This window comes from Saimiri boliviensis, chromosome 10 (genome assembly GCF_048565385.1).
Source record: "Saimiri boliviensis isolate mSaiBol1 chromosome 10, mSaiBol1.pri, whole genome shotgun sequence".
NCBI lineage: Eukaryota > Metazoa > Chordata > Mammalia > Primates > Cebidae > Saimiri > Saimiri boliviensis.
In genome coordinates this window covers 16,424,677-16,443,066 of record NC_133458.1, presented here as the reverse complement: position 1 = coordinate 16,443,066, position 18,390 = coordinate 16,424,677, and the positions used below count along the sequence as shown (strand labels likewise).

The window sequence follows — 18,390 nt, the reverse complement described above, 5'->3', positions numbered from 1 at the left end:
GACCCTGGGCCACACCCACAAAACCACTTTTACTTTCTGGGCCTCCAGGCCTGTGATGGGAGGGGCTGCTGGGAAGGTCTCTGACATGGCCTGGAGACATTTTCCCCATGGTCTGGGGGATTAACATTAGGCTCCTTGCTACTTACGTACATTTCTGCAGCCAGCTTGAATTTCTCCCCAGAAGATGGGTTTTTCTTTTCTATCGCATAGTTAGGCTGCAAATTTTTCAAACTTTTATGCTCTGCTTCCCTTATAAAACTGAATGTCTTTAGTGGTACCCAAGTTACCTCCTGAATGCTTTCTGTGTAGAAATTTCTTCTACCAGATACCCTGAGTTATCCTTCTCAAATTCAGAGTTCCACAAATCTCTCAGGCAGGGGCAAAATGCTGCCAGTCTGTTTGCTAAAACATAACAAGAGTCACCTTTACTCCAGTTCCCAATAAGTTCCTCATCTTCATCTGAGACCGCTTCAGTCTGGACCTTATTGTCCACATCGCTATCAGCATTGTGGGCAAAGCCATTCAACAAGTCTCTAGGAAGTCCCAAATTTTCCCACGTTTTCCTCTCTTCTTCTGAACCCTCCAAACTGTTCCAACCTCTGCCTGTTACCCAGTTCCAAAGTTACTTCTACATTTTCAAGTATCTTTTTGGCAACACCCCATTCTAATGGTATCAATTTACTGTATTGGTTTGTTTTCACGCTGCTGATAAAGACATACCCGAGACTGGAAAGAAAAAGAGGTTTAATTGGACTTACATTTCCACATGACTGGGGAGGCCTCAGAATCATGGCAGGAGGTGAGAGGCACTTCTTACCTGGCAGTGGCAAGAGAAAATGAGGAAGCAGCAAAAGTGGAAACCTCTGATAAGCCCATCAGATCCCTTGAGACTTACTCACTATCACGAGAATAGCACAGGAAAGACCAGACCCCATGATTCAATTACCTCTCCCTGGGTCCCTCCCACAACACATGGGAATTCTGGGAAATACACTTCCAAGTTAAGATTTGGGTAGAGACACAGCCAAACCATATCACTATGATACAGTACCTATCAATCTGCAGTTCTATTTTCTTTTAATATTATATTTTGAGGTCTATCATTTATATGTATAAAATGCTATATACACACACGGAGTTCTAATTCTATTTTAGTTACTGTATAATATTCTATCATGTGAATGTGACCACCTTTTACTTTTCCACTTCCTTTGGTTTTCACTTTTTTGGACATTTGGTTTTCAGTCTTTTTTTTTTGCAAACAATGCTGTATTGAACATCCTTGTACGTGTGTCCTTCTCAGGCACACGTATAGGAGTTTGTTGAGGGGCTATAAATTTGGGCCATAGGGCATATACATTTCTACTTGATTTTGTCAAGCATTTGGGACAAGTTATACTTCAAATAACAGTGTCTGGAAGTTTCTGTTTCTCCTGTCTTTACCAAATGTTGATTTTTTCTGGTAGGTTTGCTGTTTTGATTGGGAATTGGAATGTAGAGCAGCATTTCTGAAAGTTAAAAAATAAGAAATTCTATCTTGGTTTGGACTCCTCAGGTTAGAGCTAAGGATTGGGAGTCAGGGGAACACTTGTCTAACTACCAAGTATCAGCGTTGCAGGTCAAAGGCGAGTCCTAAATCATTACTCTCCTGCGTGTGTCAAACATCAAACTGTATTTGCTGCTGGGCAGCTGTAGTCATGTTTCTGCCTTCATGTCTTGGACGTCTCGTGCATGGGTGGTGGAGATGTGTCGGAGAAGCTCTGATGTAATTGGTCTTTGACGGGCCCGGAAATCAGGGCACGGTAGGCTCAGTCCTTGAACCAGAGTTGGAAGGTAGGACACAGCCAGGGTTACAGCATGATAGGAAATGCTGCCTTGGGCTGGGAGTGGGGATGGGGTGAGATGCCAGCAACATGGTTGAGAAAGAAACTGAGATCAGTACCTGAGGCCAGAAGAAGACAGGATGATAGGAAGCTGTCTCCTAGATGTTCCTTTCTTTTGTTAAACCATGACAGATTTGTACTTGCTGCATGTCTTAAAGGACATTTATGGTGTTTGATATATATAATAAATCTGTGTCCCAAATGGTGTCACAGTATAATAATAGCAATAACAATTATGGATTGCTTGTGACGTACCAGGCATTAAGTGCTTTACCCGTATGAACTTGTTGAATTCTTACAATATCCCCAACAGGGTAGATACTTGCATCACACCCTTTAAAATAAAGACACTTGGTTATAGAGGGCTTCGTTAATTTGGCCAAGATCCCATATCCAGGGGTTCTTAAAGCCGGGATTAGAACCCCTGGCAAATTGGCTCCAGCACCCATGCTTTTTATCCTGTACAGTGCCACAGGACACAGGAGGAAAAGAATGAACAAGTTGCTATTCCTTTCTTCAGTTCTGTTTTTGAATTTCACTGCAACTAGGAAGTTAGGATAAATTAATACTTTAACATCTGTAATCTAGCCAAGCCATTTAACTTAAACATGGAAATAATCAATTTTGTGAGTAGACAGAGGTATAAAGAAAAACATAATTCATCTATTTGGGGTTTCTACATTCTGTCTGTGATCTTTAGTTTCCATTCAAGTTTTTCTTTTTCGATTTTTTTTGAGACAGAATCTTACTCTCTTGCCCAGGTTGGAGTGCAGTGGCATGATCTTGGCTTACTGCAACCTCCACCTCCTGGATTCAAGGGATTCTCCTGCCTCAGCCTCCTGTGTAGCTGGATTACAGGCATGCACCACCATGCCTGGCTAATTTTTTTGTATTTTTAGTAGAGATGGGGTTTTACCATGCTGGCCAAGCTGGTCTCAAACTCTTGACCTCCAGTGATTCACCATCCTTGGCCTCCCACAGTCTGGGATCGTAGGTGTGAGCCACTGCACCCAGCCGGTTTCCATTCAAGTTTTAGCCAAGGCATATAACAGGTTGAAGAGGAAAATAGTCAATCATCTGAATTTTGTTTCTCAAGTACAACTCAGCTCCCCCCAATCCTTCCCCAGTCTCTTCTTCCTCTCTCTCTCTATCCTCTGAATTAACTGGTAAAAAGGAAAATCAGCATTATGTAACTCCTTTTTCAAAGGAAAAGTGGAAAACTCAGTGATCTGCATTTTTTTTCCCCCTAGCTGAAACAGCATTCATTCAGCTATGCGGAAGCATCTGGATGGTTGTCTGAATCCTCTCATTTTTACTGGGCTCAGCCTGTAGGAAATGCCTGGCTTTGGCCTTCTAGAAGTGCATACCTGGGGGAGATAGACTTGCCTGGGGAGAAGCTGGCCAGCAGAGTGTCTGCCATCAGGTCCCAAAGCCCCACACCCAGAGGCAGCGGTGGCAGAGCCCAGGAAAGCCATCTCTGTCCTGGCATCTGCAATTCTGGTGACTCATGAACAATCATTTTACTTTTCTCTGAAGAAGCAGAAATGACGAATTTCCAAGTCTGTTTATCTTCTCTCTGTCCCTTTCCTTTAGGACAACTGCCTCATGCTGCATCCTTAATTTAAAGAAAATGGATGTTTCCCTCTGGCCTGAGAGCTGGGGATTCTTATCAAAAGTGACACTAAAAAAGTGCCAGACTGGCCTCCCTCCTCTTCCCGGCCCATCCTTCATCACCCCTGCCCGCCTCCATCACTGTCTCCCATCTCCAGATCTGTCTCCACTTCCTGGGTCCCTAGAGAGAAAGCATGAGTTCATTGTTTTCCAGTGAAAAACCAGATCTGGTCTCCTTCTCGCCTCGTTTGTCTGTCAGAGCCTGGAGATGGATGATTCTTCCACCAGCTGAACCTGTGCCCGGAGGAGCTGAGCCTGGTGTCTGCACCGGGCATGTGGGGGCTGCAGGCAGGGTAGTGGCAGCCTGCGGCGCCAAACTTTCCCAAAGGTCATTAGGGATGTGATGGGAAGAAGGGATAGATTATTTACTACACCCTAGATGGTACTCTAAAGCCATATCTCACTTTCTCATTCTTTCCCAAGAAGTCTGTTTCAGGCTGGAAAATACATGAGCAAACTGGGGAAAAGGCAGCCACAAATGTGCAGGCAGGATGGGCCATGGGGGGCACAGACGGTGACAGCTCATTCCTTATTTCCTCTTGTGAAGAAGTGACGATGTCATGACATTTAAAAATGTCTTTTTTAAAACATGCAAAAAACAAACAAACAAACAAACAAACAAACAAACAACAACTCAGAGAAGGGGCAAAGGCATTCAGAATCCAGGAAAAAAAGGAATTAGGATAAAAAGTTTGTAGCTCTCCCTAAAGATGAAGTGACCTTTACAACAGGGGACTGTGAAATGTTATAGGCTGGTGCAAAAGTAATTGCGGTTTCTGCCAGTAGTAGCAGCAGCAACCTACTAGGTGCTTTCGAGAAGGAGAAAAGTCTCATGATAAAGGAATGAAAAGAACCTGGTTAGCAAATGCAATGAGAAGGCAGAGGAATAGAAGCCATCTGGCATAATTTGAGGAAGATCTCCATCAGCTGTAGTAGGGGAGGTGCCTTGTGGTCCCCTAGTGAGGAGGCTGCTTCTCTTTCTTCCTTTCTTATTTTCTTCCTTTCTTTTTTGATTTCTCTCTCTCTCTTCTTCTTCTTCTTCCTCTTCCTGACAGGGTCTTGCTCTGTCACTTAGACTGGAGTGCCATGGTGCAATCATAGCTCACCTTAACCATGAACTCCTGGGCTCAAGCGATTCTCTTGCTTCAGCCTCCGAGTGGCTGAAACGACAGATGCAGGCCACCATACCTTGGTAATTAAAAAGTTTTTTTTTTTTGTAGACAGGGACTCAGTATGTTGCCCATGCTGGTCTTGAACTCCTGGGCTCAAGTGATTCTCCCGCCTTGGCTTCCCAAAGTGTTAGGATTATGGGTGTAAGCCACGGTGCCTGGCCCATTTTTATTTCTTAGTCGGAGTGCTGGCCACCCAATGATGAGGAAGCACAGGGAGGATGTGAGAGGTGCTCTTTCTAGCGGGGCAGTCCTGGCTGCCAGGGGAGGCAGGATGGCTTGAGGGAGCTTGGAATGCAATGTGCAGCAGCCTGGAGGCAGGTGACCAGTGGTGAGATTTTCAATGAGAGAGAGAGCACTCTCAGGGGATTCCATAAATATGGACAAGCAGCCCCGTTAGAGGAAGCCCTGGAAAACCGTCCAAAAGGCTTATTAAACAGATGGTGGGTGAGCACACAGTGAGAAAGTGGTGATGCCGGCAGAGTGAACAAGCCATGCCAGGCTGACCTCATTCCCTTTTTGGATACAGTTCTTAGACAGACTGATAGGGGTGAACAATGTGGGCAAGGTCTCTCGTGACGACCAGGTGGACAAAACAGGAACGTGTGGAGGCAGGGAGCTGAGTTCCTGGCAGTGTAACAATGACACCCAACGCACTTTCTCGTAACTGGTTGATTTCAGGTCACGACAAGGCTTTGTGTGTGTGCTCGGGTGGAGTTCTGCCTCCAGCACCGCCCTGTGGAAAGATTGTAGCAATGGCTTGGCGAGGATGGGGATGGCCTGCTGATGCAGCATGTGGGACTAATTGCTAATTTGTAGGATGACAGAATCACGATCCAAAATTTTTTTCAGGGGCTGAAACAAACAGAAGATCCTACACTGGGGTAACAAACCAAAATACATATATCTAAAAAAACTGAAGCCGGACGCAGTGGCTCACGCCTATAATCCCAACACTTTGGGAGGCTGAGGCGGGCAGATCACAAGGTCAAGAGTTTGAGACCAGCCTTGCTACTAAAGAATAGAGACCAGCCGTCTCTACTAAAAATGCAAAAAAAAAAAAAAAAAAAAAAAATAGCTGGGCGTGGTGGTGGGTATCTGTAGTCCCAGCTACTTGGGAGGCTGAGGCAGGAGAACTGCTTGAACCCAGGAGGCGGAGGTTGCAGTGAGCTGAGATCACGCCATTGCACTCCAGCCTGGGTGACAGAGTGAGACCCCAGTTCAAAACAAGAAACAAAAAACTGAAAAATGAGGAAAGACAGCTGCCCAAGCACATGAATGGGGAGAGTTGGCCTAATAGCTTTGTCGGAGGAAACCATGCTGTCCCCTCGAGTGACAGCGGCAGCACACAGCAGCCCACAAAGCTAAGAGGGGGCTAGGCCACATGGCCAGAGCTGTGACAGCAGACCTGGGAGCCTGTGGCCCTACTGGGTTTGCACAGGTCTGACTGTGCACAGGAGTGACTGTTCCCAGTGCTCCGTGTGACCCTGGGAGAGATTCTCAACCACAGACGGAACCTGGAGGACGGCCAGCGTGGCAATGTTTTTTTGTGACTGTGTGATTAGGGGAACCTGGAAGTGTTCAGCTGGAAGAAAGGGAGACTTGGGGGTGGGGAGAGGCATGAGCATTGTCTTTAAATACTTATGGGCTGTTACATGGGAAGTTGATGTTATTGAAGGCTCACCATGGAGCAGGTTTTACATGGGTTATCTCATTCATTCCTCATCTGTTTTCTGAGGTCTGTGCTATTATTACCAGTATTCTGCAGATAATGAAACAGAGGCTTTGAGAGGGCTGGGACCTTGTCCAAAGGCTCCTGCTGGTAAGCAGCTTGCCCTGGGAGTGAGGACAAGAATGTGGCTGAGACGTAAGAGTCAGATGCCGGCCTAGTAAGCACTCTTTAGCTCTCCTCCACTGCTGCGCTCTGTGTTACTGCGGAGCTGTCTTCTTTCCAGCTTGTTAGGGGAGCAATGGAAGCAAACATTTTGTCTTACTCTGATAAGAGCAGCAGAGCCTGTAGGTGCTGAAAAGCCCCACAAATGGAAAAGTTTTACTTTATATGTTTCCAATATAAAACCTTGGAAGATCTCCTGTTTTCTTTCAGAAGAGGCTGGTCTTTCCCAAGTTCTCTTCACATGTGTGGCAGGGCGTGCCTAGGAGTGTGTTAGGTGGATTTGAATCCTACCTCTGTCACCTAATCACTATGCACTTTTGAGGATACCTAGGATACCTCTCTGAGCTTCTCAGTCTTCATTTACGAATGGGGATAATAAGGCACCTTTTAGGATTAAACAGGCAAATGAATAAAACGGTTCTGTGTACAGTACCTAACACATAGGAAGTATTCATTAAACAGAAGCTATTGTTAAAATGAATAACAGTACTCAAAGCACCATATTGACCATCAGGACCACGAAGGTGAAAAACACAAGCTTCTCTATCTCAGAACTTTTACTATAGCTAGAGATACATGATTCATATATAACAACTGCGTTGTAACAGTAACCAGTAGAAGGTGTTTAGGGCAGGGTCAGGGGGTCAGAAATATGAGGGTGGGGTGGGCAGGTGGGTGACAGGTTTTGAAAACAAAGTTCCATGTGTGTAAGGAGGAGGGTCCCCTGAGCACCTCTCATAACAAACATTTATGTAACACAGAATGGAAAGAAATTAAACATTTATGACTCAGTCTATGCAGCGCATACAAAACAATGTTAAAAGGCCACATTGATAGGGCAGCACACACACACACACACACACACACACAAACAACAAAGCATACAAAATGGAATGCATTTGAAAGCATTAAAAATAAAAACGTAGATAACACTTTTCCTCAGTATGAAGAAAATAAAACCTTCTTTCTGGCTGGGGCTGCAGCAGCTATAAGCCTTGCAAATCCTTGGGCTCAGAACATCTGGGAGGAGCAGAAGGCGCTAAAGAGAAGACGTGGGGGAGGTGGGGTGTGGAGATTTCTTGAAATAAGCTTTTGTGAAGAGTTGCCTCTTAAACAGGGAGAGCTCCTGTCAACATTGCCAGTCTCAGTGGAGGTTGCCAAGGGTGTGTCTTCTCTGCCTCTCCCATTTTTGCCCCGTATGGGGACAGGGCTGTGGGGGCATGGGAACCACCAGCATGGTCTGCCCACCTTGAAACTCCAGAATGTTCTTGGTTTGCTTCCTGCCCCTTTCATCACTGGCAAAGTTTTCCTTTAAATCTCCAGTCTTTAAGCCCCTAGACTCTTGTGTTCCTTCTCCCGTCTCTTGCAGTCTTCTGAAGAATCCAGTGTGATAATGCTAATACATCTGATAAATGGCCTTCCTAATATGCTAAAGAAAAATCTTCCTGCTAAGATGTAATTTTACATTTTTTCTTTTTTGAGAAAGTGCTCTTTAAAGAGGAGACGAAGCCTGAGCCTTAAAGCTCTAACTGGTTTTGTCTTTTTTTGCTGGTGGTTTTTTCCATGTGCTCTTTCTTCTTTTGATTTAATCTTCCGTGTATTAGTGCAGGGGATTAGCCAGGCCTCGAGCTAGAAAGTCTAAGAACTGTCAGCCCAGTGCGGGGAGACAGCTGTCAGGTCCTAAAGGCTGACACTGTGGTGGGCAGAGGCCGGACCCCACATGGGCTGGACACGCCAGGTGCTGTCACTGTGGAAAGGTGAGCAACATACGGGGTCCCTTCCTCCCTCCCTTTCCTTCTTCCCTCGTCAGTGGATGTACTGAGTTTCTTCCATGTCCAAGGCACTGTGGCTGCAAAAATAATCCTTGTTCCCCACAAAGCTTCCACCCAACAGTGAATCCTTATAGCCGTGGTGTCTGAAACTGCTGCGCGCACGCTGGAAAGCACCAGCCTGGCTTAGAGAGGCCAGAATCAGCATCCCGGCTTTCCCCCTGGCTGCCACAGATGAAGGCCTGGAGCCCTCTTTAGTCAAACAGGGCTGGTCCTAGAATGCCACCCTCCTGGGGGTTGTCATGAGGATGGCATGGGACATAATATGAGAGCCTCTGGCATGTGGTAGGCATTGAATATAGTTTTTGTTTGTTTGTTTGTTTTTAAAAAAAGGAACTCTGGGATGAAGGAAACATGTGGAGTCTCAGAAGTGGTCCAGCGGTGTGTTCTGGACTACTAGGGTCCATCCTGTGCCTGTAGATGAGTGAGTACCAAGAGAGGAAAGGGCCTCAGGGGAACAGCAAAGGAAGAGAAAGCCCGCCTCATCCAACGGTGCCCATAGGACCCTTCAAAGTAACCTCAGGACTAAATTGTACCAGTTCTCTTTCAAGCATGTAAATCATGTCCACTACATCCTCTAGGTCATTGTTCTTAGTTTGGGTCCTCCTAAAAGTAGAGCTTATGACAAGGTCTCTGAGGGAAGCAGGTGGGCAGAGCTGGAAGCATCAGACTAGAAAGCGAGAGAAACCAGTCAAGAGGGTGGGTTGAGCCGGTTACTACTATGAGTGCCAGGTTCAATTCCAGGGGACCCTCCGAGGAACTGTGCAGAAGGCATCTCATAATCACTCTCTCAAAGGACGAGGCTGTTGCTCTCTGCCTGTCGCCCCCTTGGCTGAGGGCTGCGCTCCTGCAATGGCTCAGGGTGGGCTCAGTGGAGCTGGGAAGGGAGCGGAGGCAGGGAGGGTTGCTGGGTGCTTGCTGTGGGCACTGTCAGCTTGCCCAGAGCATCCACTGCAGCTGGATCTGGAATCAGAGGTGGCGGAGGGGACGTGGCACTGACGGTGATTGCACTAGTGCTGTCCACAGAGATGCCGGAGTCATTTTAAGGCATTGCGTAAACACAGCTTGGGGGTAGATATTCAACCCCGGTATGGCTTTGCCAGTAGCTCTCAGATATGGCTTCAGAGAAGAGAACAGCAGACTCTTGGAGCCATTACTTAATTTACCTCGTAGATCAAAGCAGACCCGATATCTGTTTTTCACTCATCCAAATATAATTGAGGGTTTCCTATGTGCCCATTGCTGTGCCTAGCTCTGGAGTAGAATGTAAACAAAAGACATGGCTTCTGATTCTTTTTTTTTTTTTTTTTTTTTTTTTTGAGGCAGTATCTTGCTCTGTTACCCAGGCTGGAGTGTGGTGGTGTGATCACAGCTCACTGAAGCCTCAAATTCTTGAGCTTCAGCAATTGTCCCATCCCAGCCTCTTGAGTAGCTAAGACCACAGGTGTACAACAGCACACTTGGCTAATTTAAAACAGTTTTAAAAAAAAATACAGTCAAGGTCTCACTGTATTGCCCAGGCTGGTCTTGAAGTCCTGGCCTCAAGTGATCCTTCCATTTTGGCCTCTCAAAGTCCTGGGATTACAGGCTGAGCCTCTGCATTTGGCCTGGTTTCTGATTTTTATAAACTCTGTCTGGTGCTGGAAACTGTTCTTTGAATAAAAAAGGATTTGCGATTAAAGGAGTCTGGGAAAATCTGCTGTAACTGTCCCTTTTTGGGAGAGTCATGATGTATTTTAAAAATGCTTAAAGTCCTGCAACAAGTGAGCCCTTTATAATTTGTTTAACCCAACCTCTCCTAAATACATTGGGCCCTCACACTCCAATCCCATCTTACCACTTTTAAAGTGATGGGTGGAGAGAATGCCCACATTCCAGTGCTTTCCTGGCACCCCGTTGTGGATAGTGTAGGGCCTTGCCTTTGGAGAACCGCCTTGGATACTTTATTCCTTCTCCGCATCTTTGCTCTCTAGACTGAGCTCCTCTGTAGCTGAGAGCCCCTTCATCTGGAGGAAGGGGATGTGGGATCCCATTCACACTTAGGTATGAGTCAGGGATACCCCTTCAGACTTATTTACGAGAGCTTTAACAATGGGTGTCCGGGGGAACAATATTCGATCCAAAGGAATGACTCTGTAGTGGAACTATCAAGTACCACAGCACTTGTTAGGGAAGATAGTTTTAGATGGGGTGAAGTTAGGTCCCAGCACTGCCTCTAAAACCACTCTGCCTAGAAGGGCTCTGCTTAATATATATTACCCTTGAGTGACAGACTCTTTTGACAGCACTTAAGAAACCCTGGATTGCTGAGAGCTGATACATGTGGGAGAAAAACTGCCTTCTGGCATTGCTGTAGGTGTGACCAGACTTCAGAATTCAGTGTCACTGCATGCAGTTTCTGTGCCATCTCTGGCACCCTCTCTTACTTGGTCTCTGTTCCTCACGTGTCCAGTGCACATCAGCGCTCTTGCTCTGCCAGCCTCCTGGGGCTATTGTGTGTGAAAATTTATACTTGATAGACATAGATCTGTGTTTATAGCACGATTCAAACATTTCAGTAATATTATTTCTGAGTTTCTGTATTCATGTCCCCTTAAAGTAGTCTTAGGACAGCAACTGTTAAGAATAATATTTACTGAGCACTTACTACATGCAGGGACCACTCTTAATACTCGATGTGAGTTGTCAAGCTGTTTGGGTTTTAGAAGACTTGAGATGGAGAAGAAATAATGGACAGCTTCTCCCTGTTGATTGTTCCCCATGTCTCCCTTTGCCGCCATGGAGCTCTGGGAAGGAAGAATATGCTAGCATTGGACTAAGTGGGAGCTACAGTGATGCTTTTGGAAGGGGTCGGGAGAAGAGAGATGCGAGGGGAAGAGTTCTGGAGAAAGAGAGGAAAGGAGTGAGCTGGATGTTTTGTCTACCCGTCCAATCCAGCCTCTGCCTTCTGCACCTGCTCTGAGCTCCTGGAGGCTGACTTACCCTCCCGCTTCTAGTTTGGATTCTGCTACTGGGAGGGGGGGTTCTAACGAGAGATTAAAGGGAACAGTGAGAGGCTGGATGTTTCTTCCCTGCCGCCTCATCACAGGTTGGCTGTGACTCTCCACCAAAGGCTGCATCATCTCTGTCCATGTGGACACCCTTGCCAGGTCCTGGTGACAGCTCCCTTCTCTGTCCTTCCAGGCCTCGGGGTCATACCAGCTGCTCCTACTGCCAGCCGGGGTCCCTTATACCATCCTTCACTGGTCTCTTCATACTCTGTGCTTAGCTTTGTAAATCTCCCTGTTTTGTTGTTATTGTGGTAAGGACATTTAACATGAGATCCACCCTTTTAAGAGATTTTCGAGTGTATAATAGTATTATTAACCATAGGCACAATGTTATACAGCAAATCTCTTATTTGTCTTGCACAACTGAAACTTTGTATCTGCTGAATGACATCTCCCCATTTGTCCCACACTCCAGCCCCTGAAAACTACCATTCTATCCTCTGTTTTATGAGCTTGACTGTTTTAGAGAATTCATGTCAGTGGAGTCACGCAGTACTTTCCCTTCTATGACTGGCTTGTTCACTTAGCATAATGTCTAGGTTACTCTATGGTTGCCGCATGCTGCAAGCTTCTCTTCTTTTTAAAGACCGATTATGTGGCATTGTAGGGATGCAACATTGGATATTGCGTGGATACCACGTTTCCCTTATCCTTCATCTGCTGATGGACATTTAGGTTGCTTGTATGCTTTGGCTGTTGTGAATAATGCTGCAATGCACATGGGAGTGCAGATACCTCTTTGAGATAGTGATTTCAATTGTTTTGGATTTGGCCCAGAAGTAGGATTGCTGGATCATTCGCAATTTTTTGAGGAACTGCCACACTGAGTCCCATCATGGCTGTAACTGATTTACATTCCCACCAATAGCATGCAAGCGTTTTGCTTTCTCCACCTCCTTGACAGTATTATTTATTTATTTTGGTAATAACCATCCTGACAAGTATAAGGTAACATCTCCTTGTGGTTTCAATTTACATTTCCCTGATGATTAGTGATACTGGGCATCGTTTACTGCTGGACATTTGAATGTAATTTCCTTTGGAGAAATGTCTGTTCAAATCCTTTCCCCATTTTTTAAGTCAGGTTGTCCTTTTGCTACTGGGTTAAATTGTCCTTTTTTGAAACTCTCCTTAATTACCTGTGTCTTGCTATGACCCTTACATACGGGCAGGAGGGGTCACTAGCTCTGAAGGCAGAGTGTGACTGAGGGTTTAAAGTGTTCCGCCAGGCCAGGGGTGGTGGCTCATGCCTGTAATCTTAGAACTTTGAGAGGCAGAGGTGGAAGGATCACTTGAGCACAGGAATCTGAGACCAGTCTGAGCAACACAGTGAGACTCCCATTGCTACAGAACATAAGAAAAGGCTGGGCACAGTGACTCGTGCCTGTAATCTCAGCAATTTAGGAGACTGAGGTGGGCGGATCACTTGAGCCCAAGAGTTTGAGACCAGCCTGGGAAATATAGTAAGACCCCATCTCTACTAAAAAAAAAAAAAAATTAACTGGACATGGTGGCATGCGCCTGTAGTCTCAGCTATTGCAGAGGCTGAGGTGGGAGAATCACCTGGGCCAGGAGTTTCAGGCTGTAGTAAGCTCTGATTATGCCACTGCATTCCAGCCTGGGTGACATAGTGAGACCAGTCTCTTTTAACTAACTAACTAACTAATTAACTAACTAACTAACTAAGTCCTGCACAGGAGCCACAGGAAGGAGTGGGGGTCTCCCTACCAGCCAGTCCTCCCCCACCTGAGGCTTCTGGAGGGAGAACGGAGACCCTAGGCTAGAATGCAGGAGTTTGGTGCAGAGGGGTTTGTCCTTCCTCCCCGGTCAGGCCATGGACTTCTCCATTGCCTTCCAGGTAGCCCCTCTCTACCGGGTGCTGCAGAAAAACCTGTTTGTATTAGGAAGCCCACATTCTGGGCGTACGTATTTGGTGCCCAGATGGTTCCTGTATATACAAGAGCCCAGCACACTGACAGGACCTACAGACACACGGATAAATATTTTGCTTTTCTTTTTAGGCAATATTTGAATCTTTCAAATTTAATTGCTGTCAGAGGCAGGATGCTTGCAATCCCAGAGGCAAAGCAAATAGCGAGGGCCTCCAGCGGGGCTGTTATGGCTGCTCCAGGCAGGCTCCCCGGCCAGTCACCTGCAGTGCCTGTGGGTTGGCTTCTTGCTCTTGCTGAATGTCAAGGGCTCTTCCCTCTCTGGCTGGGTGGGCTACAGTTGGAGGAGGTTAAGGGAGCTGGCTCCAGCCTGCCTGGAACCAGTGGCAACTTGTTGAGTTTGTGTTGAGGCTGAGAGAATCTGACCTGAGCTAAGAAATCAGGTATTTTTCTCACATGAGAGTGGGTCACCAATCTGGCCATCCCCAGTGGGACCTGCTTTTGTGTTCCAAGCCTGGGTCTTGGAGCTGTTTTGTTGAATCTTGAAATTATTGCAGGTACGGCTGCTGCTAGCTCAGAAGGCACCATTGTGCAAATGAGACAAAGGCGGCCCTTTTGGCAGGGTGAGCCTCCAACACCCCCGACTGGGGTGCAAGACTTGGCCAGCAGAGCAGCAGCTGGGTTTCAGTGTCCACATATCCCTGGGAAGTGCCCTTATCCAGGACACAAGCTGCCCGGCTGCACGTGTCCAAGGCATGATGGTATTCTTGTTACAACGTTCTACCTTTATATCTTCCTTTCCTCTTTCTTTTATTCCTTTTCCCCTGCAAATCATTGACCTGGTTGCCCCTGGGGTTACATTTACCAAGTACATTGAGACAGTGTTCTGTGACTATATACAGATTTCTTCTACCTCACTGTGATTAATAAGTCTCTCCTTGTATTGTCCAGGCAGGGAGGAGGCATTTGCTATAGATGCACAGAGTTCTGCAACAATTGCCTCCTTTAATTCATTAGATTCTAATTTGCCTCAATTATTTTAATTCCTTGCATGTAATAAAAGCAGTTGGATTCTTTGCCCACTGCAGTCTTACAAAGAACACCTCATATTACTGATGCCTTTTCTCAAAGCACATGTTATTGGTGCTTACCTTGTGCTAGGGGCTGGGAAGATAAAGATGAATGAATAAGACAACATCCCTGCCCTTGAGAAACTCATAATCTAGTGAGGGAGTGAGGCGTGTAAACAGATAAATCACAGTGCAGGAGCGTGTTTGCTGCAGGAAGGACGGAAGCACAGGGGAGCGGGGAGGAGAGCAGGGAAGCTGCTGGTGGAACACCTGCTGCTGGGATGCCATTCTAGATGCCAGGAAGGCTCTGCCGAGGAGCTGCATTTGAGCCATCTCTTAGGATGAGTAGGTGTTGACTCGTCCTAAGGAAAAGCAAGGCAGGGAGGAGAATAGATGCCAAGTCAGGAGTGAATATGGCATCTTCGGGGTAAGGTGGGGAGGTTCCCCTGGCTGGAACCTGGGGCGTGTGAAGGCTGGGGCCTGAGTGGAGCTGGGACTTGATGTCTGAGGAGTGTGGGTTTTATCTTGTGTAGAAGGAGGCCAACAGAGGGCCTGTGAACAGAGCGTGACATTATCATACTTTCCTTTCCTTTATGGAATACACTCCACGTGGGAGGGTGGCCTGGTAGAAGAGACTCTCTGGTCCTGGGTTCTGATCTTGGCACTGCTACTTCCTTGGGTGAGTCATTTAATCTTCTCATGCCTCCACTTTTTCATTAAAAAATAGGGATGAGGATGGTAATGCCTACTTAATTTGATTGTAGAATGGACTAAATGATTAAATGAGTTGGTATCCATTTCCTACTGGTGGACCAAGTCCAGAACCCATAAATAGGTTCCAGGTGTGTTGGAAACCCTGGTCCCTTCAGCACCCTAGGAGCCTGGACAGAGCCATGGGCAGCCTCATCTGTTCACTACAGGTGTCTTGTAAACATCTTCTGTGCGTACGCCATAGCATGAGTAAAGCTGGAAACCAGTGGTCTCCAGAGCCTTGCCAAGTCCCTCCTATCTCATAAATCCTTTAGCAATGTGGTTACTGGTTGAGACAGTCATTGTATCAGGACAACTACTACAGGAGGAGAGGGGGCCGAGAGTAGGGGCTGGACTCCTGGGACATTTCTCAAGTAGAACTGGCAGAATTTGGCAACCAGCTAGATGTCAGGAAGGAGGGGCCGCCTTGAGGAGGAGGCAGCATTCACAATGACTGCAGGATTTATGATGTAGACTGGATGGGAGGTGATTCTATTAATGGAAATTGTTATGGAAATTAGAGCATGTGGGGTTGGAGGTGTGAATGTGAATGGAGGAAGTGGAGACTGTCTGGTAGACTCCTTTTTCAACAAGTTTTGCAAGTTAAGGAAGGAGGATGACAGGATGAAGGTATGAGGAGGAGGTGTGCTTAGGGGGAATGCTGGGGGCATGTGAGAGGCTTCAGGATGTTTGTAGGCTAAAGGAAAAGAGGCAGAAAAGTTGAAAAATTGAAGACACAGGAAGAGCACATACCACTCTCTAGAACGTGCCTCTTGGACATCGTCAGTCTCATTGGAGGAGCGCCCGCCAATAACCGGCAACTGGGCAGTTGTCCAGATATGATTTATAATAAGGCATCGGTTTCATGAGGCACTGTCTAATTGCACTTCACCAATTGCCAGGTTCCCTGCTGACAGTGGGCCAGGGGGTCAAACAATTCAATCATGTGCCACCACTTATAAATTGAAAATCAGTGGGGTGCAAAATGGATTACCATCAAAATTCATTCAGGCACAAAACCAAATTTAAAAACCCCTCACCTTTAAAAATCACCCCTTTCCTGATTCTTCACAATGCACTGACACTGAGTCTTTATATCTCCCAGATGAGCAAGTGTCAATAGAAATAGCTGCGAGAGACCAAAACTCATGGAGGAAGAGCTCCCCATGGTGCCTTCCTTTTGGAATGGGCAAACAGGGTGGATTTATGCATTAACACATTGGCAATTCTGTTAGCTTCTCCAAGCCAGTGGTTCTCAAACTTTAGTTTGTAATCAAATCCCTGGAGGGATTATTTAAATTCAGATTGCCAGGCTCTACTTCCTAGTTTGACTCAGTAGGTCTGGGGTTGAGAACCTGAGAAGTTGCATTTGCTGCAAGTTCTTAGGGAATGCTGATGTTGCCGGCCTTGGGACCACGCTTTCAGAATCTCTGCCAAAAACTTTTTGACAATTGACTAGTAAAGCATGCTTTGATTGGTGTTGAGTCTGTTAAGAAATCTAAGTTTTGCTCAAGAAATCTGAAGAGACTAGTTCAAAGAGACACAGATTTATCTGAGTGCTTTGTGTTCAGAGGTGAGGTTGAGAGGATAAGGTTGGGAGGTCGGAGGCCCCCTCACAATCCCTCAGCTCACCATTCCAGAAAATTGTGTGTGCTCAAAGCACAAATGATATCATTAAGGCTTAACAAAGCCTATTCTCTGCTGGTCCCTGGTTGGAAACGATGTGTTTTGATGCCAAGCTTTCTTTCTTGACTTGAAAGTTGATTTTTTGGGTAATGTTAGACAAGCTGCTGTCAGCCTAAACACTGGTTCTTCCTACCTCTGCATGATCCCACAGATGTATTTTTCCATCTAAATCGATGCTATTTGATTGTAGTTCTACTCTATTGCTCTTTTTGAGTTGAAGGTATTGCCTTTCTGTAGTTGTCACCAGGCCCAATATCAAACAATCTTCTTCCCCAGGATGGGAAAATTAATTCCAGAACTACTCCAGATGTGGTTGCTGCTTCCTTAACATTTCATTTCCTGTCTCTCTCTTCCAGGAGAAATTGAGCGATGCACGTACATCAAATACCACTACTCCTCAGCAACCATCCCCAGGAACCTCACTTTCAACATCACGAAGACCATCCGTCAGGACGAGTGGCATGCCCTACGTAAGTGCACCTGAGTCTCGGTGACTGCGATTGTCCTCTTTAGAGGAATTGGAGGGTTGGATTATGCCTCCTTCTGGGATCTGTGGATGGTCTCAGAACATTGAGATGGTTCTGTAAAGTGCCAATATCTTTGGGTCAGAATTGCCTCAGTTGGTTTTGATTGTATTATAAATTTGGGGAGTTTGTTTCTAAAATCAAAGAAAGAGCCAACCATTGAAACTTCAGAAACAATTAGCCATTAGACAGTTATCTTATTTCACTACCCTGGTAGGTACATAAGATTTCATCTACCTGACTTAACCAACTCTTGGGACTTATTAATAATTCCAGCCTGTCTCCAAGTTGCTTGGAATATTATTGTGGTAACCTGTTAGTCCCTTGGGTTGCATTTGTAAAGGTTGAGACCAGCTGGTGGTTGCAGGATGCATCACAATGGAGATTTGCATCTGGATGGATCACTAAGAAGTAGGATCTGGTCTTAAAAGCTACTGTTTATCCTCAAGTGATAGGTTTTGGAATCCTGGTTCATGTGCAATTCCTTGGCAAAGGTCAGAATATCTGCATGCATTCGTTAGGGCATTTCTTGGCCAGGGATCCTCAGAGACTTAAATGACAATGAGAGGGTGACTTAATGAGCAAACAGTTTGTTGGCTATTTTTACTCTTCTGCTCCATTGGGATACACTGCCTGTCTGTGGCGGGAGAGCTCTCCTTCCTGCGGGCACAGTTCTTCAAGCTGACACATTCTTACTGTCAGCAAGTTCATGCTGCCTCTGTTGATTTGTCATGCATTCATAGTCCATCTTTTTTCACCAGATTTTGAAAGGTTTAGATTCTGTTGACATTTATATGTGAAGGAAGGTTCTTTTATTGTTTCCTAATAGTAAGGATCTCTTAATTGGTAAACTTTGAAGATGGTAGATCTCTAGGTGGGAAACATCTCTTTTCTCCTTATTGGTGCCTAGTTATCTTTTGAGTGGATTAGGCCCAGAAGGTGTATTCTACTTTTGGGATTGGCTTTAATTAAGGC

At 45.9% G+C, this 18,390-nt stretch overlaps 1 protein-coding gene across 1 annotated transcript in view; it reads left to right on the top strand.

Moving 5' to 3' along the window:
- The window catches only part of TMEM178B (transmembrane protein 178B), a 416,789-nt gene that overhangs the window by 123,029 nt on the left and 275,370 nt on the right, over positions 1–18,390 (top strand). Inside the window, exon 2 of the mRNA XM_003929769.4 lies at positions 17,248–17,361. Coding sequence (XP_003929818.1) covers positions 17,248–17,361 — 114 coding nt within the window. The remainder of the gene's footprint in view (positions 1–17,247; positions 17,362–18,390) is intronic.